The sequence below is a fragment of the Folsomia candida genome, unplaced genomic scaffold (genome assembly GCF_002217175.1).
Source record: "Folsomia candida strain VU population unplaced genomic scaffold, ASM221717v1 Fcan01_Sc017, whole genome shotgun sequence".
Classification (NCBI taxonomy): Eukaryota; Metazoa; Arthropoda; class Collembola; order Entomobryomorpha; family Isotomidae; genus Folsomia; species Folsomia candida.
The window spans coordinates 697,511-718,452 of NW_019091209.1; the positions used below are offsets into that span (position 1 = coordinate 697,511).

At 37.8% G+C, this 20,942-nt stretch overlaps 1 protein-coding gene across 3 annotated transcripts in view; it reads right to left on the bottom strand.

Annotated features, from left to right (window-relative positions):
- The window catches only part of LOC118437907 (Krueppel-like factor 3), a 68,939-nt gene that overhangs the window by 14,551 nt on the left and 33,446 nt on the right, over window positions 1-20,942 (bottom strand). For all 3 annotated transcript variants that reach the window (XM_035857425.1, XM_035857423.1, XM_035857424.1), the window contains exon 3: window positions 19,372-19,555. In XM_035857425.1, coding sequence (XP_035713318.1) covers window positions 19,372-19,555 — 184 coding nt within the window. The remainder of the gene's footprint in view (window positions 1-19,371; window positions 19,556-20,942) is intronic.

The window sequence follows — 20,942 nt, forward strand, 5'->3', positions numbered from 1 at the left end:
GACGATTCTATTTATTTAATCACTTCGATTCAGACGAATATGGAGCATACAAGCATAATTTCTGCCGCGTCATTATATGATCCCAGAAACAATCGCGGCCCTTTTCACGTATGAAAAAGTGCTTCGAATTCAATTCAGCAAAGAAAGGATTACTTTATTTATTTAGTTTCATTCTTCATTTCATATTCATTCGTTCGTTGGTGGTGGGAGTTGCGGTGATTGTCGGCCCATTTACATGAGCGGTGGGTCTGTTTATTTTTAGAGAGGGTGGGACACGGGGTGGGGGATTATTTGGTAAATGGTCAAGTCATCGATTTGAAGGTGAGGAGTGTGAATTATTATGAATTATGGATGGATGATAGACGGGATTTTTGAGCATCTTTTGGGTAATGGAGTGGCACAAAATTGCCAAATTCAGAATCCGAAATTCGGATAATCGTGGAAATTAGCGGAGTTTGTAACGGTTCGAATGCCAAGATTGGATGCAAAAATATGGCATACATAAGGTCGTATTTCGTCTGGGGTAGACTTTCCAACCTGAATTTTTGATTTGGTTCAGCAAAATTTTGACCGTGAAGCGTGTTTTGGTGTTCAAAATTTGTAACAAATTTGTCAAAATTTGTGAAAAGGTGACGTTTTATACAGCAAAATTTGTGTACGTTTAATTTTGCATCGAGTTATCATACGGATAAAAGTCACCAGACCAGATCTGCATAAATCCTGGTTTGAAAATGCCTTAAACATAAATAAGACATTTCTTTTTACTAAACATGCACACCAAAACTTTTTCATACACAGAGAAAGTTTACGCTAATCCGAGTAAATATATTTACATATGCGTATCTAAATATGGAGAAAGCAGGGAAAACCTAAAGTGGTGAAACCCCGACGGTTTTTTTCTCAAATTTTGGTGGGATTTCCTTAAAACTGCGAATAATTTGCACTCATCCTCAGTTAACTTTCGACTATGTATGCATCATGATTCCTATTAAGATAGATACCTGCGTGTAATAAATAACGGGCCGGCGTCACGAAGAACTTATATGAATGACGATGAATGATACACTCAAATTGATGCCGACATCATCGTCTCAGAAAACTTTTGATCGAGAGGAGATGATCCAATTTAGTGATCTAATCCGCCAGCCATGCAACCACCTTTCCCACGCTCTTCAATCCTCTCACCACCACCTCCACCACCACCAGATGCGAATCTCCAATCCATAAAGTACCCAAAAACCCAAGTAAAACAATAATAATCATTCCTCGTCGTCCTTTCTTATTACTTCCACGAATAATGAGTATAGTACCTTTGGAACCAGGGTTTCGGATGCAGGTAAAGGAACCACGTGCAAGAAATGAGGGGAAGAAGAAAGTGGTTTCTTAATTGCAGGTGAATATTTTGACCTGGGAGAAATGCAAGGTGTGAGAAAGTATGCCCCGTCGCGGTAAATAGTTCGTACGGTGGGTGGCTAGATGGAGCTTATTTTTTGCAGTTTCTTGCACCTCTAATTTAGTGCGCTGCTTGGTTTCCAGTGCAAGAAATGAAGCAAATCCACAAGAACTGAAACACTGAATGCAAGAAATAAGGGGGAGAAAGTGGTTTCTTGCAGGGGAATATTTTGACCTGGGAGAAATTCAAGGTGGGAGAAACTATCTACTTTCTGTAGATTAATTCTTACGTAGCGTGGCTAGATAGGGCAAATTTCTTGCGCTTTCTAACAGTTTCTTGCACCTCGAATGTCTTACATTTCTTCCTTTCCACTGCACGAAATGTGACAAACTTGCAAAAACCGAAACCCTGTTCGTAGCGTCGCAACGCCACGCCACGCCACGCCACCACTTGTACATACACAAGAAAGAGAAGAACCATCCCCTCCTTTTTTTGAGATGGGGTCAAACTGCTAGGATTAATTTCAAAATGCAACCACGCCTCGGACACACGAACAAATCAAGCCAAACCATTACACACAATACACAAAAACTCAAAGTGTGTGTCTTCTTCAGTAAAAGACAAGACAAGAGTGTGGCTATTTATTTTATCTATGTAAGTACGTACATCCACGAAAAATTGGGCGGAGTAGGAAAAAAATGTAGAGAATTTTTTTTACGAGAGTGGAGAATTTTTATCTAATATTTTGCCATGTGTCCAATCCACCCACTTCAGATTTATATATTCGAGGTACGAAATCGTTTATTTTCGCCAAGCGTTCCTTAAGGAGGAATAATTCCGTCATAGATTTTTAATCCTACAATATTCAATCTCTTCAAACGCAAAGTTCTAAAATGCCATAAATTTCATGAGTTTTAAGATAAATGTAAATCTTTATAGTTTAATTAAGAGTTAGTTTTTGGCATGCATTTAATGCCTCTCCAAAAAAATGGAAAGTACCCTCCAAATATTTCAGAAGTACCCTCCATTGAACCCTACCTCCTAATGTTATTTTTGAATTAGGATTTTGGTGGCAGACTACCTCTTAAAATAATTGACCTATCTGCAACATAAAATTTTGAAATTTTACGTAAAAAGCGTATCATTTATTTACAATTAGAGTTAACGCTTCCATAAAAACATACATTTTTAAAAACTACATGGCAATCAAGCCTTTTGTGGACTTAAAAGGTCCTCCACTCCACCCACGCTTCCCCTTGATACAAAGTGTACAGTTTTGGCTTCAGAACAACATAAAAAATTGTTTTTAATTTTCCGAAGTACATCTTTACAAATATACAGTACCAGTTCTTAAAAAAACTGGCACACGTACATGTCGACCATTCCAATCAGTTCAGTAAAATCGAACAAAAGGGTTACGATTTTCAGAAATTGTCTTAAAAACGTGAAATTCTGTACGTGATAATGCCGAATTTTTAATCTTAAATTCTTTATCGCTTCTGCGTATGAAGTGAAAAGTGAGCAAAGTGCAATCACACTCTTAAAAATCCAGTATTAAAATAATACCAGACGGTATTCATATATGACTCTACCAACGTGGTAGTGATATATAATACCGTGTAGTAATAACCCGGTATTAATACCGAGAAATCAATACCTGCGTGACTATAAAGGATTTCTAACAGTGCAGTGACTGTAGAGAGTGACCTATACCTGTTTTAGAAGTTGCTATATTCATCTTAAAAAAATTAGTATGGTGGGTAAAAACTACTTCTGCGTAGCACATACAGCCTTGGAAGTTTACAATTTTACAGAAACCCCACTGGTCAAGGGGAAGGACTTCTTACTTAATACTTCAAAAATGTGTTGCCAAATAATAGAGAATATCTAACAAACATTTAATCATCCCCGCAATGGAGGTTAGTAACAATCCGCCGGTCAATTAGGACAGCAATTTAGAAGCGCACTCTGTACCTCATTCAGGCTAAATGAAGTCTGTACTGTAGGTTTTATATTTTGTGTTACTGGGCCTAAGTCGTCATCAGACGAGTATGAATCGTTATCAAAATTTAATTTTCTTTTAATGTTAGCGATTTTTTAATTGCAACAAAGCAGAAGATGAGAATAGACTGTCAAAATTGGAGTCAGGACTGAAGCTTCCAAAGTTATTGAGTCAAAAATATAATAAGACCCATCACCGTTAAGAAATTTACATAGAATTACAATATGCAAAATGAGAGGCTCCTTCCATTTAAGAGGAGGGAAAATTTTGAGCATTAAGAGGTTGCTTCCCACTTAGGTAACTTCTTAAATATTTGGAGGGTGATTCCCATTGTTTTGGAGAGACATTAAATTACTTCCTTAGTTTTTAGTACTACAAAACTATGGATTTTATAAAATTTGGGAATTAATGTTTGAAGAAATTTACATATTGCGAAAAAATTGAGAATGAAGTAGCAATTTTTATTAAAAATTAACTTTACGTTAAAGATGAAACGTTATATTTATCTCTGGAAATTCGTAAAATCATGCCGGTTTAGAAATTTGTGTTTAAACATTTATAAAATTTTGTGGGAAAATTTTAAGGAGCGATAAATATGTAATAAATTCGTACACGGATTTTTCTTTGTAACTATACAAACATCCGAGGGAATCGCGTCCTTATATAATGAAAATAAGTAACAATAAATCTGTGCACGAAATTTCCTTCGTAACTTTACAAAAATCCTTACATAATCCCTACTACCCAACATTTCTCTCTCTAAATTAATGCGCGACATATTTCTCCGTCTTGGAAATTTTGAAACAAAACAAGTTTGCCCTTTGACCCTCGGCATGCAATGCTTCGTCAGGTCCATGCCTACAACAAGCAAATAAGTAAAAGTAAAGTAAAAATCTGGCAGAAACGTTGTTGCGTTGTTGGTCGTGAGTCGTGACAGTTGGAGCCGTGATGAGCAAATCTCTCCAATTTTCAATTAGTCTTCTTCTTCATCTTCTTTAGGAGGGCAAGTAAAATAAAAATGCTGCATTGTTTTGTTTTCGCCTTATTACACACCCATTGTTTTACCTACGACTGCTCGTGCTCCTGCCTTGGTAAGTAAGTAAGAGGAAAATCTTTAGGTATGTCAGAAGAGAAATATTATTTACAGTTGGAAGATTACGCAACAAAATATCAAATTTTGTAGATCCATTGATACCCACATAGTTTTATGGCTCGACCAATATTTATCTATCGTTGGGTGGAATGGAAACTAAAAAAAGAAAACGTTATGAAAGAAATGAGGATGAAGAAAAAATGTATGAAATTTGTCATTGTTTTAATAAAAATACTCTCGAGGCAATTCACGCAGTCTTTGGTAACTCGTAAAATCGGTACGTTTTGTGAAATAATTTTACAGACTTGGACAAAAGAAAAAGTCACACGGAGCTTAAGATAATTTTCCTCGAAAACATCAGTAAAAATTTTGAAGTTTACGGAATTTACGGATTTTACAATGTTACCTGTGTGAATTATCTCAATAAATTTAATACAATACGAGACAAAAATTGTGTGAAAAAATTGAATTATTATTACCGAAATTCGGCTAAAGCGGCAATTTTGTTACCCCGATATTTAACAATTTTGTCCTGTTTTTCCACCCATTTTTAATTCATTGTGTATGCTTCCACCATGCGAATTGTTCCCTTAAACGTGGATGCATACCTAAAATGCTGCCAAATGCATTTATTTTCACCCATTGAACAACTCTTGTTCGTGGGATGATAAAACCGAGGCAAAAAAGCTAGGAACACTTTCCCATTAAAATGCTAATTGTCCCGGAACCAGAACAACGATCGAGATGTTTTCCACTCAGGCAGGATACATAAGCTGTCACGTTATTATGAGTTCAGAGGGCGGATATGTATTTATTTCAAACTTTTTCATTTGATCACGATTGATGGTCAAACTTTGTTGGTGTGTTGCCAAATTTCAAAATATTTTTTACATATTTCTAGGTTTTCAGACGCTTAAATATTTCCGTCATTATTTGAAAAATGTGTAAACATACTTAAAAAATACATCTATCTATTTTGTAAATATTTCATTTAACGATTCACAGAAATTGGACCACAAAATATCCAGAGGATTAAATTATAAAGTACAAGTTTTTACGAAAATATGCTTATCTTCGTACATATTTTCTAAATATTTTGGCGTTTTTTCATAAATATTAAATACATATTTCGAAGACTTTCATAAATACATATCCGCCTTGTGTAATATTAATTCAAAAATACAAATTTTGTGGAAATTCTTATATTTATGATTTTTTCGTACATATTTTGTAAGTATTTCTACGATTTTTTTGTAACTACATATCCGCCCTCTGGTAACATTACACCCTTCAGCTTAATTAAGAGAGAAGAACAACAATAACAAATTAATACGTGGCCAATACTGCATGGGCAGAAGGAGCGCCTCTCTATTCAAGTCAACATCGTGCCGGACCCCTCTCGGGGTCGGGAGATTGAACAAAAAGACGCTGCATGCATAATCACCCCACATTCTTCCCTCGACACTGATGGACTTTTCGCCAATAATTCCCCATCATTGGCAAATTTGCGTATTGCAAAATACTTATTCATGCATTCGAGAGGAGACTATGAAAAGGGTGGAGTTTCTTATGAGTGATTGTATGCAGCTCCATCCTATGAAAAAATTGGTCTAGTTTTGCATATCAAAGTTTGCATAACGCCTCCTCCTCCTCCTCCAACACGACCACCACGTAAATAAATTAACACGGCGAACGTAACCAAACCCTTCGTATAAAATAATCTTTGCAAAATTATTGCACAAGATTTTACAAGAAAAACTTGTAAGTTGATCTTTTTTTTCAGATTTGTGGATTTGATGCAATTAACGCAGGCCTTGGTAACACTGTTTTAATAAACTTTTACGCATATTTTGAAGAAAAATTTGTGTAAACTTGTTCAGATCAAGTGCGTCTCCTTATTTTGTTAAAGCTTGTAAAATTATGGTTCAAAACGCACGGATTTTACAAATTTATGGCAGCGTGAATTGCTTTAATATTTGTTTCTTATGATGAGGAAAATATGTAAGTTTGCAAAAAATCCTGATAAGTTTCTAATAAAAATTTGAAACATTATGTACAAGAAAGTACAAAATGTCATTATGTTTAATGAACCTAAAAAGTATGAAAAATTCCAAAACCTATACAAAAAATTGACCCTCTGTCGCTTCGTAAATCCATTTTGTTCTGATTTTTTTTTCCGAAACAAAATAAGTTTATGAAATTTACAAAAATGCCGTAATTTTGGAACAAAAAAAATTGAAAAATGTGAATATCTGTGTACAAAATTCGTCTCATTTGTAAATCTATTTTGCTCTGGTTTTTTTTACCCATGTCTTTTTTTATCTGGACTTGGATCTCAGTGTGTGGCCGGTGTAACAAATATATCGATGATGCTGATGAGATCTGACTAAACTGGATCATATCTTATCCGTCCGATCGATCGATAGGTGTTGTTTGTTACCTCGTCCGTCCATCCATCCATAAGAACGTATTGAGATTGAGTGTCGAGCAAATGGAGTCGGTGCGTGTAACATGTCAATCACTTTGCCAAACAAACAACACAATGCACACAGCCAACGTATGAACGAGTTCCTTTAACGTCATGGTTTTCGATAATAATACACATGTTGAAAAGTTGATCCCATTTTTTGCCTCAATTAAATACTGATTCGACGCACAATGGAGGTCTCACAGGGGATGCGATCAGATTTTGAGCAAATTAGGGTGAATTGATAGCAAATTTAATTGGTATGAAATTTGAGAAAGACATGATCTCCGAATGGGCACGTTGGGCTGAGATATTTGCATCCGAAGAGGAGAAAACGCGGAGTAAATTTGGGAAGTGTAAAATTTGTCGACTTTAATGCAATTTTTCTCCTCTTGGGATGCAAATACATATCTCTGCCAAACGTACCCATTCGGAGATCATGTCTTTCGCAGATTTCATACAAATTAAATTTGTCATCGATTGACACTAGTTTGCAAAAAAATCGGAGAGCACCAACTGGGAGACATCCCTTCTTAACATCAATCTCGTACTCATATTATAACCACGGTTTGATCCATTTCAGGACAGATTTAGTTTGTCGTCAATAATCGAGGGCTGTATGATGAGAAAAAAAATTGGCAGTGGACACAATACATGCAAAAGAACGTACTAAATACATGTCCTCACAAAAATACATGCACATACGCAAACGGTGTTAAAAATGTAGTTAAAAATGGCCAATAAAGTGGACCAAAACTTAACTCTATTCGCAAAAGTCGACTTTGTTTGTACACAAAAATAGTCATAAAATAACCGCTAAATGGTCAAAGGACACGCATAAAAGTCCGAAATCACCTCGTTTCCTTCTCTATTCTATAAATCCTATAAATCAATCAATTACACTGGTAATAAATCAGTACCGATATCTTAAAAATATCTCAGTTCTTCAACCACTTTTCCACGTATCACGGTAACATTTTATGACATGATCCCAACCAGAATTACAATTTCTTACTTGATAAAACAAAAACAAGAAGAAGAGCAAAAAAGCAGGAAAGCATGAATTCTCGTCGTCTTGTTGTTCAGAGGACGAGGAGGAATGGAATCGAATATAAATAAAGTCAACCTCTCCATAAAATTATTAACGAGCGGCATAAATCAGACGGACATGTGTACATACAAGACACACACACACACACACACACCGGTTCAACATTTGTTCAACATGTGTAATCCAATAAATTCTTATCAAAGAATCAATCAATTAATCCAAATAATCCAAAAGAAACGAAACGAATGAAATCCAGTCTGTGGAATTTTTATGAAATCGAAATGAGAAATTTTCTTAATAATACAAAAGGCGATTAGAGATGGTTTGCACAAATTCATAATTTAATTATGCGATGGTTTTTGGTTGGAGAGATTTCTAACTTTTTTTATGTGAAAGCCCATGTCTCGAACTATAGGTAAATATATTTGGCTTCCGGTGTTGTGCACTCTGGGGCATGAGGCAAGGTCAAATTTGCAGAGGTGTCCTTTTTTAGTTTTCCAAACCAGTGTTCTTATAAAATGGCGCCGAACAAAAGATTTTTTCTGAGGCCCTAGTGCAGAAATCGTCTTTGCGACTATTATCAATGGACTCAGCATGCCTTTCACTATATAAAACCACTTTTATCTCATGCTTATCTTTTAAGCCCGTATTGTAGTTTAACTTCATACTTGTCCTATGGAATGCTCTCACGAACGCAACTCCTCGACTTTTAAGGCCCCCACATTTTAGGGCTTTGACACTAAAAATCCCAAACGTTGTTTATATCCAAGGTACATATAGTATATTGCACTGTAAGTACTTTTGATAAAATTTTGATAAGTGGTTACACCCCAGGAAATGAGTTTCCATCAAACCCTATAAAATTTTTACAAAAGTTCTCCTCGAAATTGAAGCGGACCTTAAACATTTTTTTAACTAATCAAAACGCAGTAATTTTATTATTTTGTCACTTGTACCTTGTAGGTAAAATAGTTCTGCAGCAGGGGACACAAAAAACTTATTAAAATTTGTTTTCAACAAAATTTGACTATTAATTTTCTAAATAAGTTCAAGAGTTTTTTAGGATTCCATGTCAGCTGATTAGCTCGGGTCCTTCTCCAAAACTGTTTACTCAAAACCATCACTGCTTAATTTAATATTACTTAGGACACTTAGAGCTTTGCCCTCAATCTTCATTTCACCCAGTCGGTCCGTTTTTAAGGTCAGGAGGTCAATTTCCCGGTGCACGGTCCGACTTATCACTTTTCATGGAAAAGTATCAGCGATGCTGGAGGGCCCACATTATTTTATTCATTACGGATTCTTTTATTATTAGATACAATCATTATCTAGGGTTATAATAATAATAATTTTTCACCTCTGACCTCTTTGGTTATCATGCCACATGAATAATTAAGTTTGGAAAGTGGGTTTTTGACACCTTCCAACTCTGGGGGCTCTGGAGGGGACATTTGTGAAGCTATCGCCTTAAAAATTTAGAGATATCTTTTTGAGAGTATTATCTTGCTTGTCTATCAAAATCAACTCAAAATTCGAATTTGCACCAGAGATATTCAAGCGCAAAGTCGTGAAAACCATGTCTAATCGCCTTTTGTATAATAAATAAACTAGTTTTATATATGCAGAGATGGATGGATGGATGGTCAGTTATTTGCTACAAAGTATGGTTTGCAAGAAGAGAAGAAGGACGACGAGAAGAAGAGGAATGGACAACTCCTACTTTTATTGGGATGATGATGACCAGAGTAATAAAGTGTTTAGCTTTATTACATTTAAATATTTGGAGTTGTACGAGGTGCAGGATTAATAAATAAGAGGTGGTTTGGGCAGTGAGAAAAAAATCTGCAAGAAATTGTGATTTTTTGTAGGTATAATTTAATTTCTGCAAGAAATAAGCCCCATCTGGCCTTAATTAAGTGTAGTACAGAGGGTGAGCCGACATTTTGGGGAGTCTTTGCCGTGAAAAAAAAAGAACCAGTGCAAGAAATTGTGATTTTATGGAGGCATAATTTCATGCAGGAGTATTGGAAGGAATAAGCGCCATATAACGGATAATCCGTATAATCAGGTGTGTACAAAGGGTGAGCCGCTAAGTGGCCTGGATTTTTTTAAATTTTTCGTAACAAATTGTGGAATGTAAAACGTGCAAGAAATCATACACTGATTTTGGACATGTAAAAAATGTCTTTGGTGCTGTGGCATAATTTAAATGCGGGGCAAATAGCATACTAAATGCCTTGCCATCTGGCGGACAATCCTTATAATTAAGGGTGAGCCACTAGTTTGTACCGATTTATTGAAGTTTTTTTACGATTTCTGAAGTTTTTTGCAATTTTTGCAGTACAAGAAATGTATGAAAAGTGCAAGAAATCAAACCCTGATTGTGGCCAGGGCAAAAATATCTTTTACGATATCTTGGATAAATTTAAATGCGGGGCAGCTATGCCTTGCCATTCACAAGTACAACTCTGGCCTGGCCAGAGTACGGTAAAGGCGCCTCTAACTCAAAAAGTGAGTAACTGGTCAAGCTGACAAAATTCTAGCGAAGTGGGGGTGAGTTTGGTTTGGTGCAATAACAATAATAACAGTCATCATTCCATGGGTGAGGTGAGTCTTGGATGGGATCCGGGTTCATCATTCTGGATAGTGCGAATCCATGTATGCATGTCCACACAGATGCTGCATGCACACCTGTATTTAGATTAGGTCACTTGGCCTGCTTACTAATTCCCATCAATTATCGCAACACGAGGCAATTAATTCAACGACTTCATTTATATGGGATGAAATCACGCCAAGATTTCAGGTACTTAGGTTCATCTCCTCTAATCTAATCATCCACTACCGCAAAGTTTCCCAATTTCCGGAAAATCTCGCATTATTCCCTAAAAAATGCACATGGAATTCGAGTTTAATTACGGATGCCCCTTCGTATTTTTTTAGAAATTGGTACATTTACATTTCATGGGAATTTAAATTTTTTAAATTTCTTATCAAAAATCACCTTATCGAATTTTGAAGTAATCGCCAAAAGTTGGATGCATATCGTATAATTTTTGCTACTGAAAATTTCTACGTTTTATTATGCAGAACTGTATGCACATAATTCAGTCTGCAGAAAATTATGCCAAATTTCTGCACGAAAGCCGCCCTTCAAATTTTTAATTTGAGTCATTTTGTCCAAAAATGTAGTTAATTTCTCCTCTCAAAAAATGCAATTGTACAATTTCCACGGAATTCTTGTCCATATGTCGAATCCAATCGTGAATGATTTATTATGTGACCAACCCAAGAATAAATACCCACACCGCGACTACGTACCACCCATCATAACTCATTAGCATCCCATCTTTTTCTCCCATCCCGAGCTGCTTGCTCTTTATCCTCTAATTCTACCAGGGGCCGCGGAACCCGTGGAGACATCGGGGGACATTAACATTGTAGGTTAGGGGAAGGGACGGGTTTAGATGATGCCGACATCGAACAACCGTGGGGACATTGTCCCTCAAGCTTCCGCGGCCACTGTTCTATAAATATAGAAGTTCAACTCTGCTCACACAAGCAGTGGCCGCGGAAGCCATGGGGACATTAAAATTGCGGGATAGGGAAGGACGAGTTTGCATAAGATGGGCAGATGATACCAACATCGACTAACAATAAGTGTGGAGACATTGTCTTGCCCTTCCGCCGCCACTGAATTCTACGAACGTACTATTACTTATGAACACATGTATATGCACACTGCACCAGTGGCCGCGGAAGACGTAGGGACAAGAATAGGGGGGACGGGTTTCTATAAGATGGACAGATGATGCGGACATTGAACAACCATGGGGACATTATCCCCCTCGATCCCCTCACCTTTCCGCGGCCACTGCTCCCTCTTGGTGTGCCATACTTGGCCGAGACGAAGCCGAGGTGTGGGAATGACTTGCAAAAGTGACCACTTTTTGAGTCCTAGCTGATTAGCCGACATGACTCGAGGAAGAAATATTACTTATTAAATGCACAATAATGCTGCTCCTGCTTAGGATTAAATTTAGTAAAGAAAGAAATGGTGGAATCATTCCGAGGAGTGAGTTGCAACTAAAACAAGGCCTTTTCAAGATTTAAATCCACACACAATTAACAAAACACGGCGCGATTTAGTCGACATAAATGTGCGTTATGTTATGTATGATTATATAATACGTGGCTTTTTTTGTTAAGGTGGGATGATGATGATGACCAATACATTGAGTGAGTGAGTGACAGTCCGTCCGTCCCAGAGAGAGGACAAAGGAAGCCTTTTTTATAGGCAAGGTCCCGTCCCATCTTCGTCCGTCGTCCACTTTTTCTGCCCCGTCCACCATTCAAAATAAATGACCAAGCAAGCAAAGAGGTGAAAAAGAAGCCCAGAAAACAGACGAGGTGGTGCTGGGACAGATGCCGGTAAAAAAATGGGCAGGTTTTGGAGAACTGGGATAATCACGAGGTGTGATTTCTGTGATATTACTGCGGGAAAAGTGAGACAACGTGGTTAAAATACATTCTAGGACGAGATCACCTTGATATTTGGATTCAGTCCGGAATTCTGAACATTTTTATGTCCGACTTGACCCGATTAGGACAGAGTTTGCATGATATTTGTACATATGTTAAAGATGAAAGTTGATCAAAAAACTGGTCGATGAAAATGGACAGAATTTTGGGCAGAATCTTAATACCAAACTGGACTTCAGTCAAAACACGTATTTAAACAAAGTTGCCCCATTTTGCCAGATAATCACAGAAATCCCACTACAAATCACGTACATATTTCACAGAAATGTGATGTGTGCTTACTTTTTGCAAAAACCCTAGTACTACTTTTTCATTTCATACTTATCTGAGAGTACGGAAATTAGCCTTAAATGCGCTACCGCCGCTGGCCTGGCTGTCTCTATTAATGAGTAGTCTGGTCACCCCACATAGTACATACATATCTGAGAGTAAATGGGGATTGTGAGATTTATGCAAATGACCACAGTATACTAAATTATTGTACGATTACCTATATGCTTATTGTATCTACTTATAAATACCGGTACAGGGCCGACTCACGGGCATTCAGCTGAATCCACATTTAATTCAATCCTCTCCTAAATGTTCATGTCCTTGCGTCGCTCACTATACATAAACCAGGCAAGGACAAGAAGAAGATTCACACAATTTTTCTATCTCTACTCTACGAGAGATGATGCAGAAGATGCCTCCTCGTCACAATTTACATACATCCACTCTTCTTCTGTCTCTCTGGGATGTGAGCAAGCTTGCACTTTTTTACACACTTTTCGCCTTGTAATAAATGTCGTCAAGTCGTAAATTATCTCTCGTGGGGGATGGAACCATATAAATGCATCCCGCCTGCATACACACAAAATCCTGCCCAACCCTGGCCAAATACATGCAGCCAGTGGCCGCGGAAGGGTGTGAAAATAATGCTCGATGTCCGCATCTTATATAAACCCGGCCCTTCCCCTTTCCCACAATGTTAATGTTCCCACATGTCCCCACAGTTTCCGCGGCCACTGTGTACGTACATACGAATCCATGTGCCTCGGCCTCCTCTCGTAGTAAATACGTACACAGTGGCCGCGGAAGGGTGTGAGAACATAGGGACACGGTTGCCCCCACGGTTGTTCGATGTCGGCATCATCTCCCCATCTTATGCAGATATAAACCCGGCCTTTACCCCCCATCCTAAAATGTTAACGTCCCCACAGTTTCCGTGGCGACTGCATGAACACACAGGTAAAAACTTGTAGAAGAATATCACAAAGATTTTACGAGATCGTATTTATTTATTAACTACCAAAAAGACCACCATCCATGTCAACTAGGTAGATATGTAGATACATGCACAGGTCAAATCATTTGCATTGTGCAGATATATTTTGCAGAAAAATATGCATGTATTGCAAAAATTGTGGAATGATATATGCCCACGAAATTAATGAGGCGATTCATGCAGGCCTCTTGGTATAACATTGTAAACTCCATAAAATTTTGTGAACTTGGAAACTTGTACAAAATTTTAGAAATATTTCGAGTGAAAATTAGGTCCATAATGTTTGTAAACTTGCAAATCAGATCAAGGATGGCGTCTCCTTATTTTGTAAAAGTTTGTAAAATTATGATACAAAACGCATGGATTTTACGAGTTACAAATGATGAAGTGAATTTGCCTCGTTGAATTTTTGGTGGAAAACTTGTTATCACACAATTTTTTACTCATATTATATACTAAATTGTTCATAAGAACCTCACGTTGGCCTTAGTAACATTTTAAAATCCGTAAATTCCTTAAACTTACGAACTTTTACAAAATTTTACTCATATTTCGAAGGCAACTTAGTTTCCAAATTTCTGTAAACTTGCTCCGATCAGATCAAGGGCGGCGTCTCTTTATTTTGTAAAATTTTGCAAAATTATGGTACAAAATACACAACTTTTACAAAGTTACAAATGACTTCGTGCATTGCCTCAATGTACATTTATATTTTGACCACCACCCAATGCTGATAATTTGTTCCCCATTTTTTCTCCTCATCACCTGTAATGTTATACTTTTGGTCGGCAATTAGACCTGAAGGAGAAGAACGACGAGATGCATGAAAATGAAGATCACATAAAATCGAGATGTTTTTTTTTCTTTAAAGCGGAGAGTGGAGGAATCGATTAAAGAATTGAAATGAAATGAGCAATCCTGCCCACAACTTGTAAATAAATAAATAGCAACCAGTTTATGAGTTTGGTTCCATTCACGATCTTCTTGCCTTAAAATCCAATCCACCACCACCACCACCACTTTTTTACCTTCTTCTTCTTAATGAGGACAAGATTAATAAGTTTTAAGTGTTGCTGTGTGGTTTGGTTGGGTTTTGGCTTGATTGTGCATCGATTCACGTGCACCTTTTCCAGGACAGGGCAGAGGGAATTGAATATTATTTTATGTGGATGGATGGATGGATAGATGAAGAACCGGACTTGAATTAAAAAATCTGTACTGTAATTAACCCAAGAGTTGGGCAGGGATGCATTATTTACTCATTAGTGAAGTTGGCAGTAAGTACGGGGAATTGTATACATTTTAAAACACTAGTCTTATTTAGCAGGGGGTATTATTTAAATGTGTGTGGGGAGAGAGAGAAACGGAAAATTTACCTGACAATTCTACTCTTTTAAGATGAGTAAAACCGTAAAAATGAGTCATTTTTACATGGAATTCTAAATTAAATACGTACCAACCTCGTTACGTTATCAATTTAAATAGGGGGGGGGGGCAGAAAAACGCTGGGAGATAACATCGCCACCACGATAAGGTCGGATTTTCCCTCTTTTTTCAATACGGCTGACTCACTACATGTCACAGCCCCCCGCACGCCGTGCCCCTGTTGTAACCACCCCCAAAACCTATAAATTATTACGTCCTCCTGAGTGCCACCCACACCTCAAAGACAACAAACAACTGTAAACACATGCATAAAAATAGCAATCAGAATAAATCATAAATCCCCCCGCCCCCAAAATCCAATCCATAACAAAAATCAATTTATTTAATTCCCCCCACCAAATTACGGGTCATCATCATCTCTTCCATAACACCTCACCTCACCCGATCCACAGCTTTTGCCTTAATTTACCCCTAATTTCGATTTAATTTCAATACTTATTTCTTATTTCACAGGTAGCATCTAACTTTGTATATAGGAAAGAAGAATGCGGTCTCCTCATATAAAACCAACCACAATGAGACGACGACGACGATGATGATAATGTTTAATGTGGATATCTACTTATTCTCGCCCTTTAATTTCATACAGGATTGGATACCCATACATACGCTGAGTCAGGACAACTCACGATTTTTGGTGAAACTCAATTAAAAAAGATGTGCTCTCTCTCTGTTATTACGAGTAAGCACCAATCCACCACCACCAAGATCAGGTCAAGTCAAGAAGAGTTGTAATGTGATGTAAACTAATGCAGCCATAATTTACAATTTGTAAAAGAATAAGATCCGGCTATGTAGAATTATTAAGAGGACACGCCATCCTCCATCCCAGCCCAGCCCGGCCCGGCCAGGCCACGACACGACACGACACGCCGTGTCACACCCAAGAAAATGAAAATATGTATGTAATAGCAGTTCAACAACAAACAGTTCACAAAGTTTGTGGCGTTATGGTAAATTGCGAGAGAGAGAGGGAAGAATTCGTACTTTTGGTTGGTCAGTCACTCACTCACTCATTATTTCATGGAGTATTTATTTAAGGCCCGAGAAACAGTAAGGAAGAGTTGGGACGAGTGACGGTTTTTAGCAGTTTTTTGAGGGGAAGTAACCACTTGGGAGAAATAAGAGGGGAAGAAAGTGTTTTTTTTGCAGGGGAATATTTCGACCTGGGAGATATGCAAGGTGGGAGAAACTATGCATCGCTAAGGTAAATAGTTCATACGGCGCGTGGCTAGGGGGCGCTTATTTCTACCACTTTCTTGCACCTCGCATATCTTGCGGGGCTTGCTTTGTAGTGCAAGAAATTGTTATAAAATCAGCAAGAAACGATACACTTATTTTTAGGAATTAATCGATTTTTCGGAAATTATGGCCCCTTCAAATTCCAAGTTTGAGCACGCATAATTTTTAGGAATTAATCAATTAATCTTTTTTCGGAAACTTTTCCCGACGGAGATACATAATCCACCAGATTATCTACCTTTCGAGAAGCCATTTATCGCCAAAATTATGCCCCCTCCCCCCTAAAATTCGGACAACCCATAAGGATTCCCACCCCTGGACGTGGAAAAACCATCCCAAGTAAGCCACCCTTTCCACATTGAACGAGTCTGCTCATCGGGCCACAAGCTTGCACAATAAGCCATAAAACTTTACCCGCACCACGAGACCAGCGTGGGAATATTGCACAATAATAAAATTCAGTAATGATGCCATTTCTTCCGACTAAACGAAAACGAACGCTGCCTCCCTAAAACTTGGTGCAATTTAAATAGGCATAAAAATCCCAAGGTGATGATGATCATCATCATCACCATCGCCATGCAGTCACGTTATGCAGAATTTACTTACATACATCTTCCTCCTCTTCGTAAACACAGAATTGTGCTCTCGTACATACGTAAATGCACAATTATGCAAACAATATTACAATTGCGCAAGAAATAAATGGAGAAGCCACCTAGGCCCCACTCCAATAAAACACCAAACAAAATTTAATAATCATCCGACAAGTTGTAAGTACGACCATGAAAATAAACGCTCGGAATTTTTGGCTTGATTTATGTATGTACAGTGGCATAAATTGGCAAGAAGCTGGTCAAATCGCCATAAATATGTCCTACGGATCCGTGCAACTCTAATTCTGCATAAATTTAAATGCTGGTCAAATCGCCATAAAAACATATGTATGCCTTGCGAATCTGTACAATTCAAATTTTTTCCGTTGGACGGAGCATGAAAATAAATGGGTGGAATTGTTCGCCTTATTTATACCGGCATAAATTTAAAAGCTGGTCAAAATTACTGGTCAAATTGCCATAAATATATACCCTGTGAATCCGTACAACGCTAATTTTCCTCCATAATAAAAACCCACTACCTTAGAAATTACCTTCCCCGGAACCCATTTCTTGTCACCCTCAGTTTCTTGCGGGGACTAGTGAATGGTGCGGTTGGTCACGTGGTGTACTTACAGATTCATCAAGAGCAATTAGCAATTTAACACTTCACACGTCTGACAATGGTTTCACAATGGGAGCGGATGTCAGTCAGTGAGTGAGGAGAAGAAGACCAAGAAAACCATCCGTGTCATAATTGACTCCTTTCCTTTCTTCTGGTCACTACTGGTTTCCCTCACTTTATGGGGCTGGATTTCCTTCCTTGCGGCGCTTAATTCTACTCTCCAGCCAGGCTACTAAATCCGGTAGCCGTTCTGGGACTCATTGTCAGTGGCCGCGGAATGAAGTGTGGGGACAGGGGGACGATGTTCCCACGGTTGCTTGATATCCGCATTATCCAATGTAACACAAACCCGGCGTTCCCTATCCTACAATGTTAATGTCCCCAGATGTCCCCTACCCTATAATTTTAATATCCCCAGGTGTCCCCTACCCTACAATGTTAATGTCCCCACATGTCCCCACGGTTATTCGATGTCCCATCTTATACAAACCCGCTCCTCCCCAATGTTACCCTCCCCCGACGTCCCCACACCTTCCCCGGCCACTGGTCCTACTAAAAGATTCAAGTCAAGAATGAAGTGAACTAGATTTTTTTCCCCCTAATTTGATGATGTTTTGATGACAGACGCAGCGAGAGAGCGACCGAGGGACGACATGACATGACGGATCACTTCAAATCCTACGACGTGTAAATCAAATCACGCCAGAGAAGCAGAAGAGGGGGCAAAAAATGTATCGTAAATCGACCGACCGCAGTTCCTCCTCTGGACTTGTCCGTCGGATTTGTGTGCATGTACAGTGGCCGCGGAAGCTGTGGGGACATGTGGGGATATTAACAGGGGAGGGCCGGGTTGATAGAAGATGGGGAGATGATGCCGACATCGAACAACCGTGGGGACAGAGGGACGATGTCCTCACACCCTTCCGCGGCCACTGTGTAATGTGTATGCATGTAAAGAAGGAGGAATAAAGTGCCCGAGGAGCTGACGAGACAAGAGAATGTGATGCGAGTGAGATGATGATGAGCAAGGCGACGATGGATGTGAAGAATAGAAAATTATGAGAATCATGAGAAACCACCAACTTTTTCGTGTCGCCTTAAATTTCATGGAAAAGTGTGGGCGAGATTTAGGAAGAAAAATATTAATACGAGTAGTATGCCAGGATTTTAGAAAAATAAGAGGGGAACAAAAAAAAGATGGAAATTTCTAGAAATTTAGGACAAAATATGGACTAAAGTGAAATATCCAGAAGTTCTGTACAAAAAGTGGAGCTTTTTTCTTTAAAGCAAAATTTTGTAAAAAAAAGACCTTATTCATTTTGTTAAAACAAGAATTTTTCAAAAATTTCATGTTTAGTTTGATACACTAGGAGATTTTTTTAAACGAGATTTTGTTTTTAAAAAAGTAGGGATTCTTAAAAACGGAAATTTTCAAGAAATTCAGTATGAAACAAGCCTCTTCTGTTTTAAACCGAGATTTTGTTAAAAAGCACAATACAATAATTCATTTTTCTAAACAACCGAGATTTTTTCTCATGAAAGAAAATTATAAAGAAAATTATGGATAAAAAACCAGTTTTCTATGCAAAACGTGAACCGAAAGGTTGCAAATTCCTGTAAAAGATAATAGAAAAATTTTTCACTGACCTTTCTTAATGGACAGATCGATGCATTTTGCGGTGGTGGGGACGACGAGGATGGGGTCCAAATTCGAATTAGACTGCCGACTCGACGCGGACGACAACTTCCTCCCGTTCGAGCTGGAAGACGAACTCGTCGACTTGTTCACAGTCAAATCCACTGGCTCCATTTGGATGGGGGGACACTCCCCCTGAAAATTATGCAATTATTGCATCATTACTACTTAGAAATTAACAAATCATCCGAATTATTCAGTGAATAATATTCACGCAGGTCTTGGTAATATTGTAAAATCCGTAAATTCCGTAAACTTACAAAATTTTGCTTATATTTCGAAGGAAAGTTAGTGCCCAAATTTTTACAAGCTTTTACTCCAATCAAGGACGTCTCTTCATTTTGTACAAGTTTGTGAAGCTAAATATTTTACACAATTTACGGAGTTTATCGAAAAAATGTATTAAAATTGTAATTTTTCAGTAAAATGTTCCGACGCAATTCACGCAGTCATTAGCAACTTTGTAAAATCCGTGCGATTTGTACCCAAATTATGGAAACTTTAACAAAATAAATAAAGAGACGCTCTTGATCGAAGCAAGTTTAGAAAAATTTTGTAGCTAATTTTCCTTCGAAATATTTCAAAAATTTTGTTAAAGTTTGTAAGTTTATGGAATTTACGGATTTTACAATGTTATCAAGGCCTGTATGAATTGGTGCATTAATTTCTCATTTAGACACGTTTCATTCCACAACTTTTGCAAGACATACATATTTCCGTGCAACTTTAAACGATTCAAATTTCCATTAAACAAAAAATGTGAAAAATCTCAAGTAATTTGAATAAAATTTTTTAACGAATTTCGAAGATTTTCATATTCGAATTCACAGAAGGCATTATCATTTTGCATCCCCACCTGCCACACACACATGCAGGCAGTGAATGTCAAATTGAGGAAAAGTACTAAAAATTATTTACAACTGAATCTCGTTCTCGCCGCACATGTCCATCAATCAGTGTCACCAATGTCACCAATTTGTCACAACTTATTTCGCGACGGAATCACTTTCATTTTTTTACGATCCTTCCATTATTAACGCAGTGGCCGCGGAAGACAGGGGGACAATGTCCCCACGGCTGTTCGATGTCCGCATCATCTCTCCATCTTCTTATATAAACCCGGCCCTCCTCTATCCTAGAATTTTAACATTCCCAGATGTCCCCATGGCTTCCGCGGCCATTGTATTAAAGTTTTTAATTTGGAGCTATGGGTTCGAATTTCATCTCCATAATAGTTTTAATTTTCAAGCCCATTTTCCCCATAATTTTTAACTAATTAAAAAATTTTGTTCCATTTATGAGCATACATAAAATAAAACGAGTATTTAGCCTTTGTTTTAAATCATTTTTTACGGGGTTTTCATTTTTGGGTAGAATTGGATATGTGACAATTTTTATGGCGTCAAGAATGATAAGTGTTTCAGCACCTGCAAGAAATGCCTGCAAGAAATTGTTTTTTGTAGGTATACATAATTTCTTGCAGGAGTGAAGTAAATGCAAGCGTAAAATCTCCATAATTAAG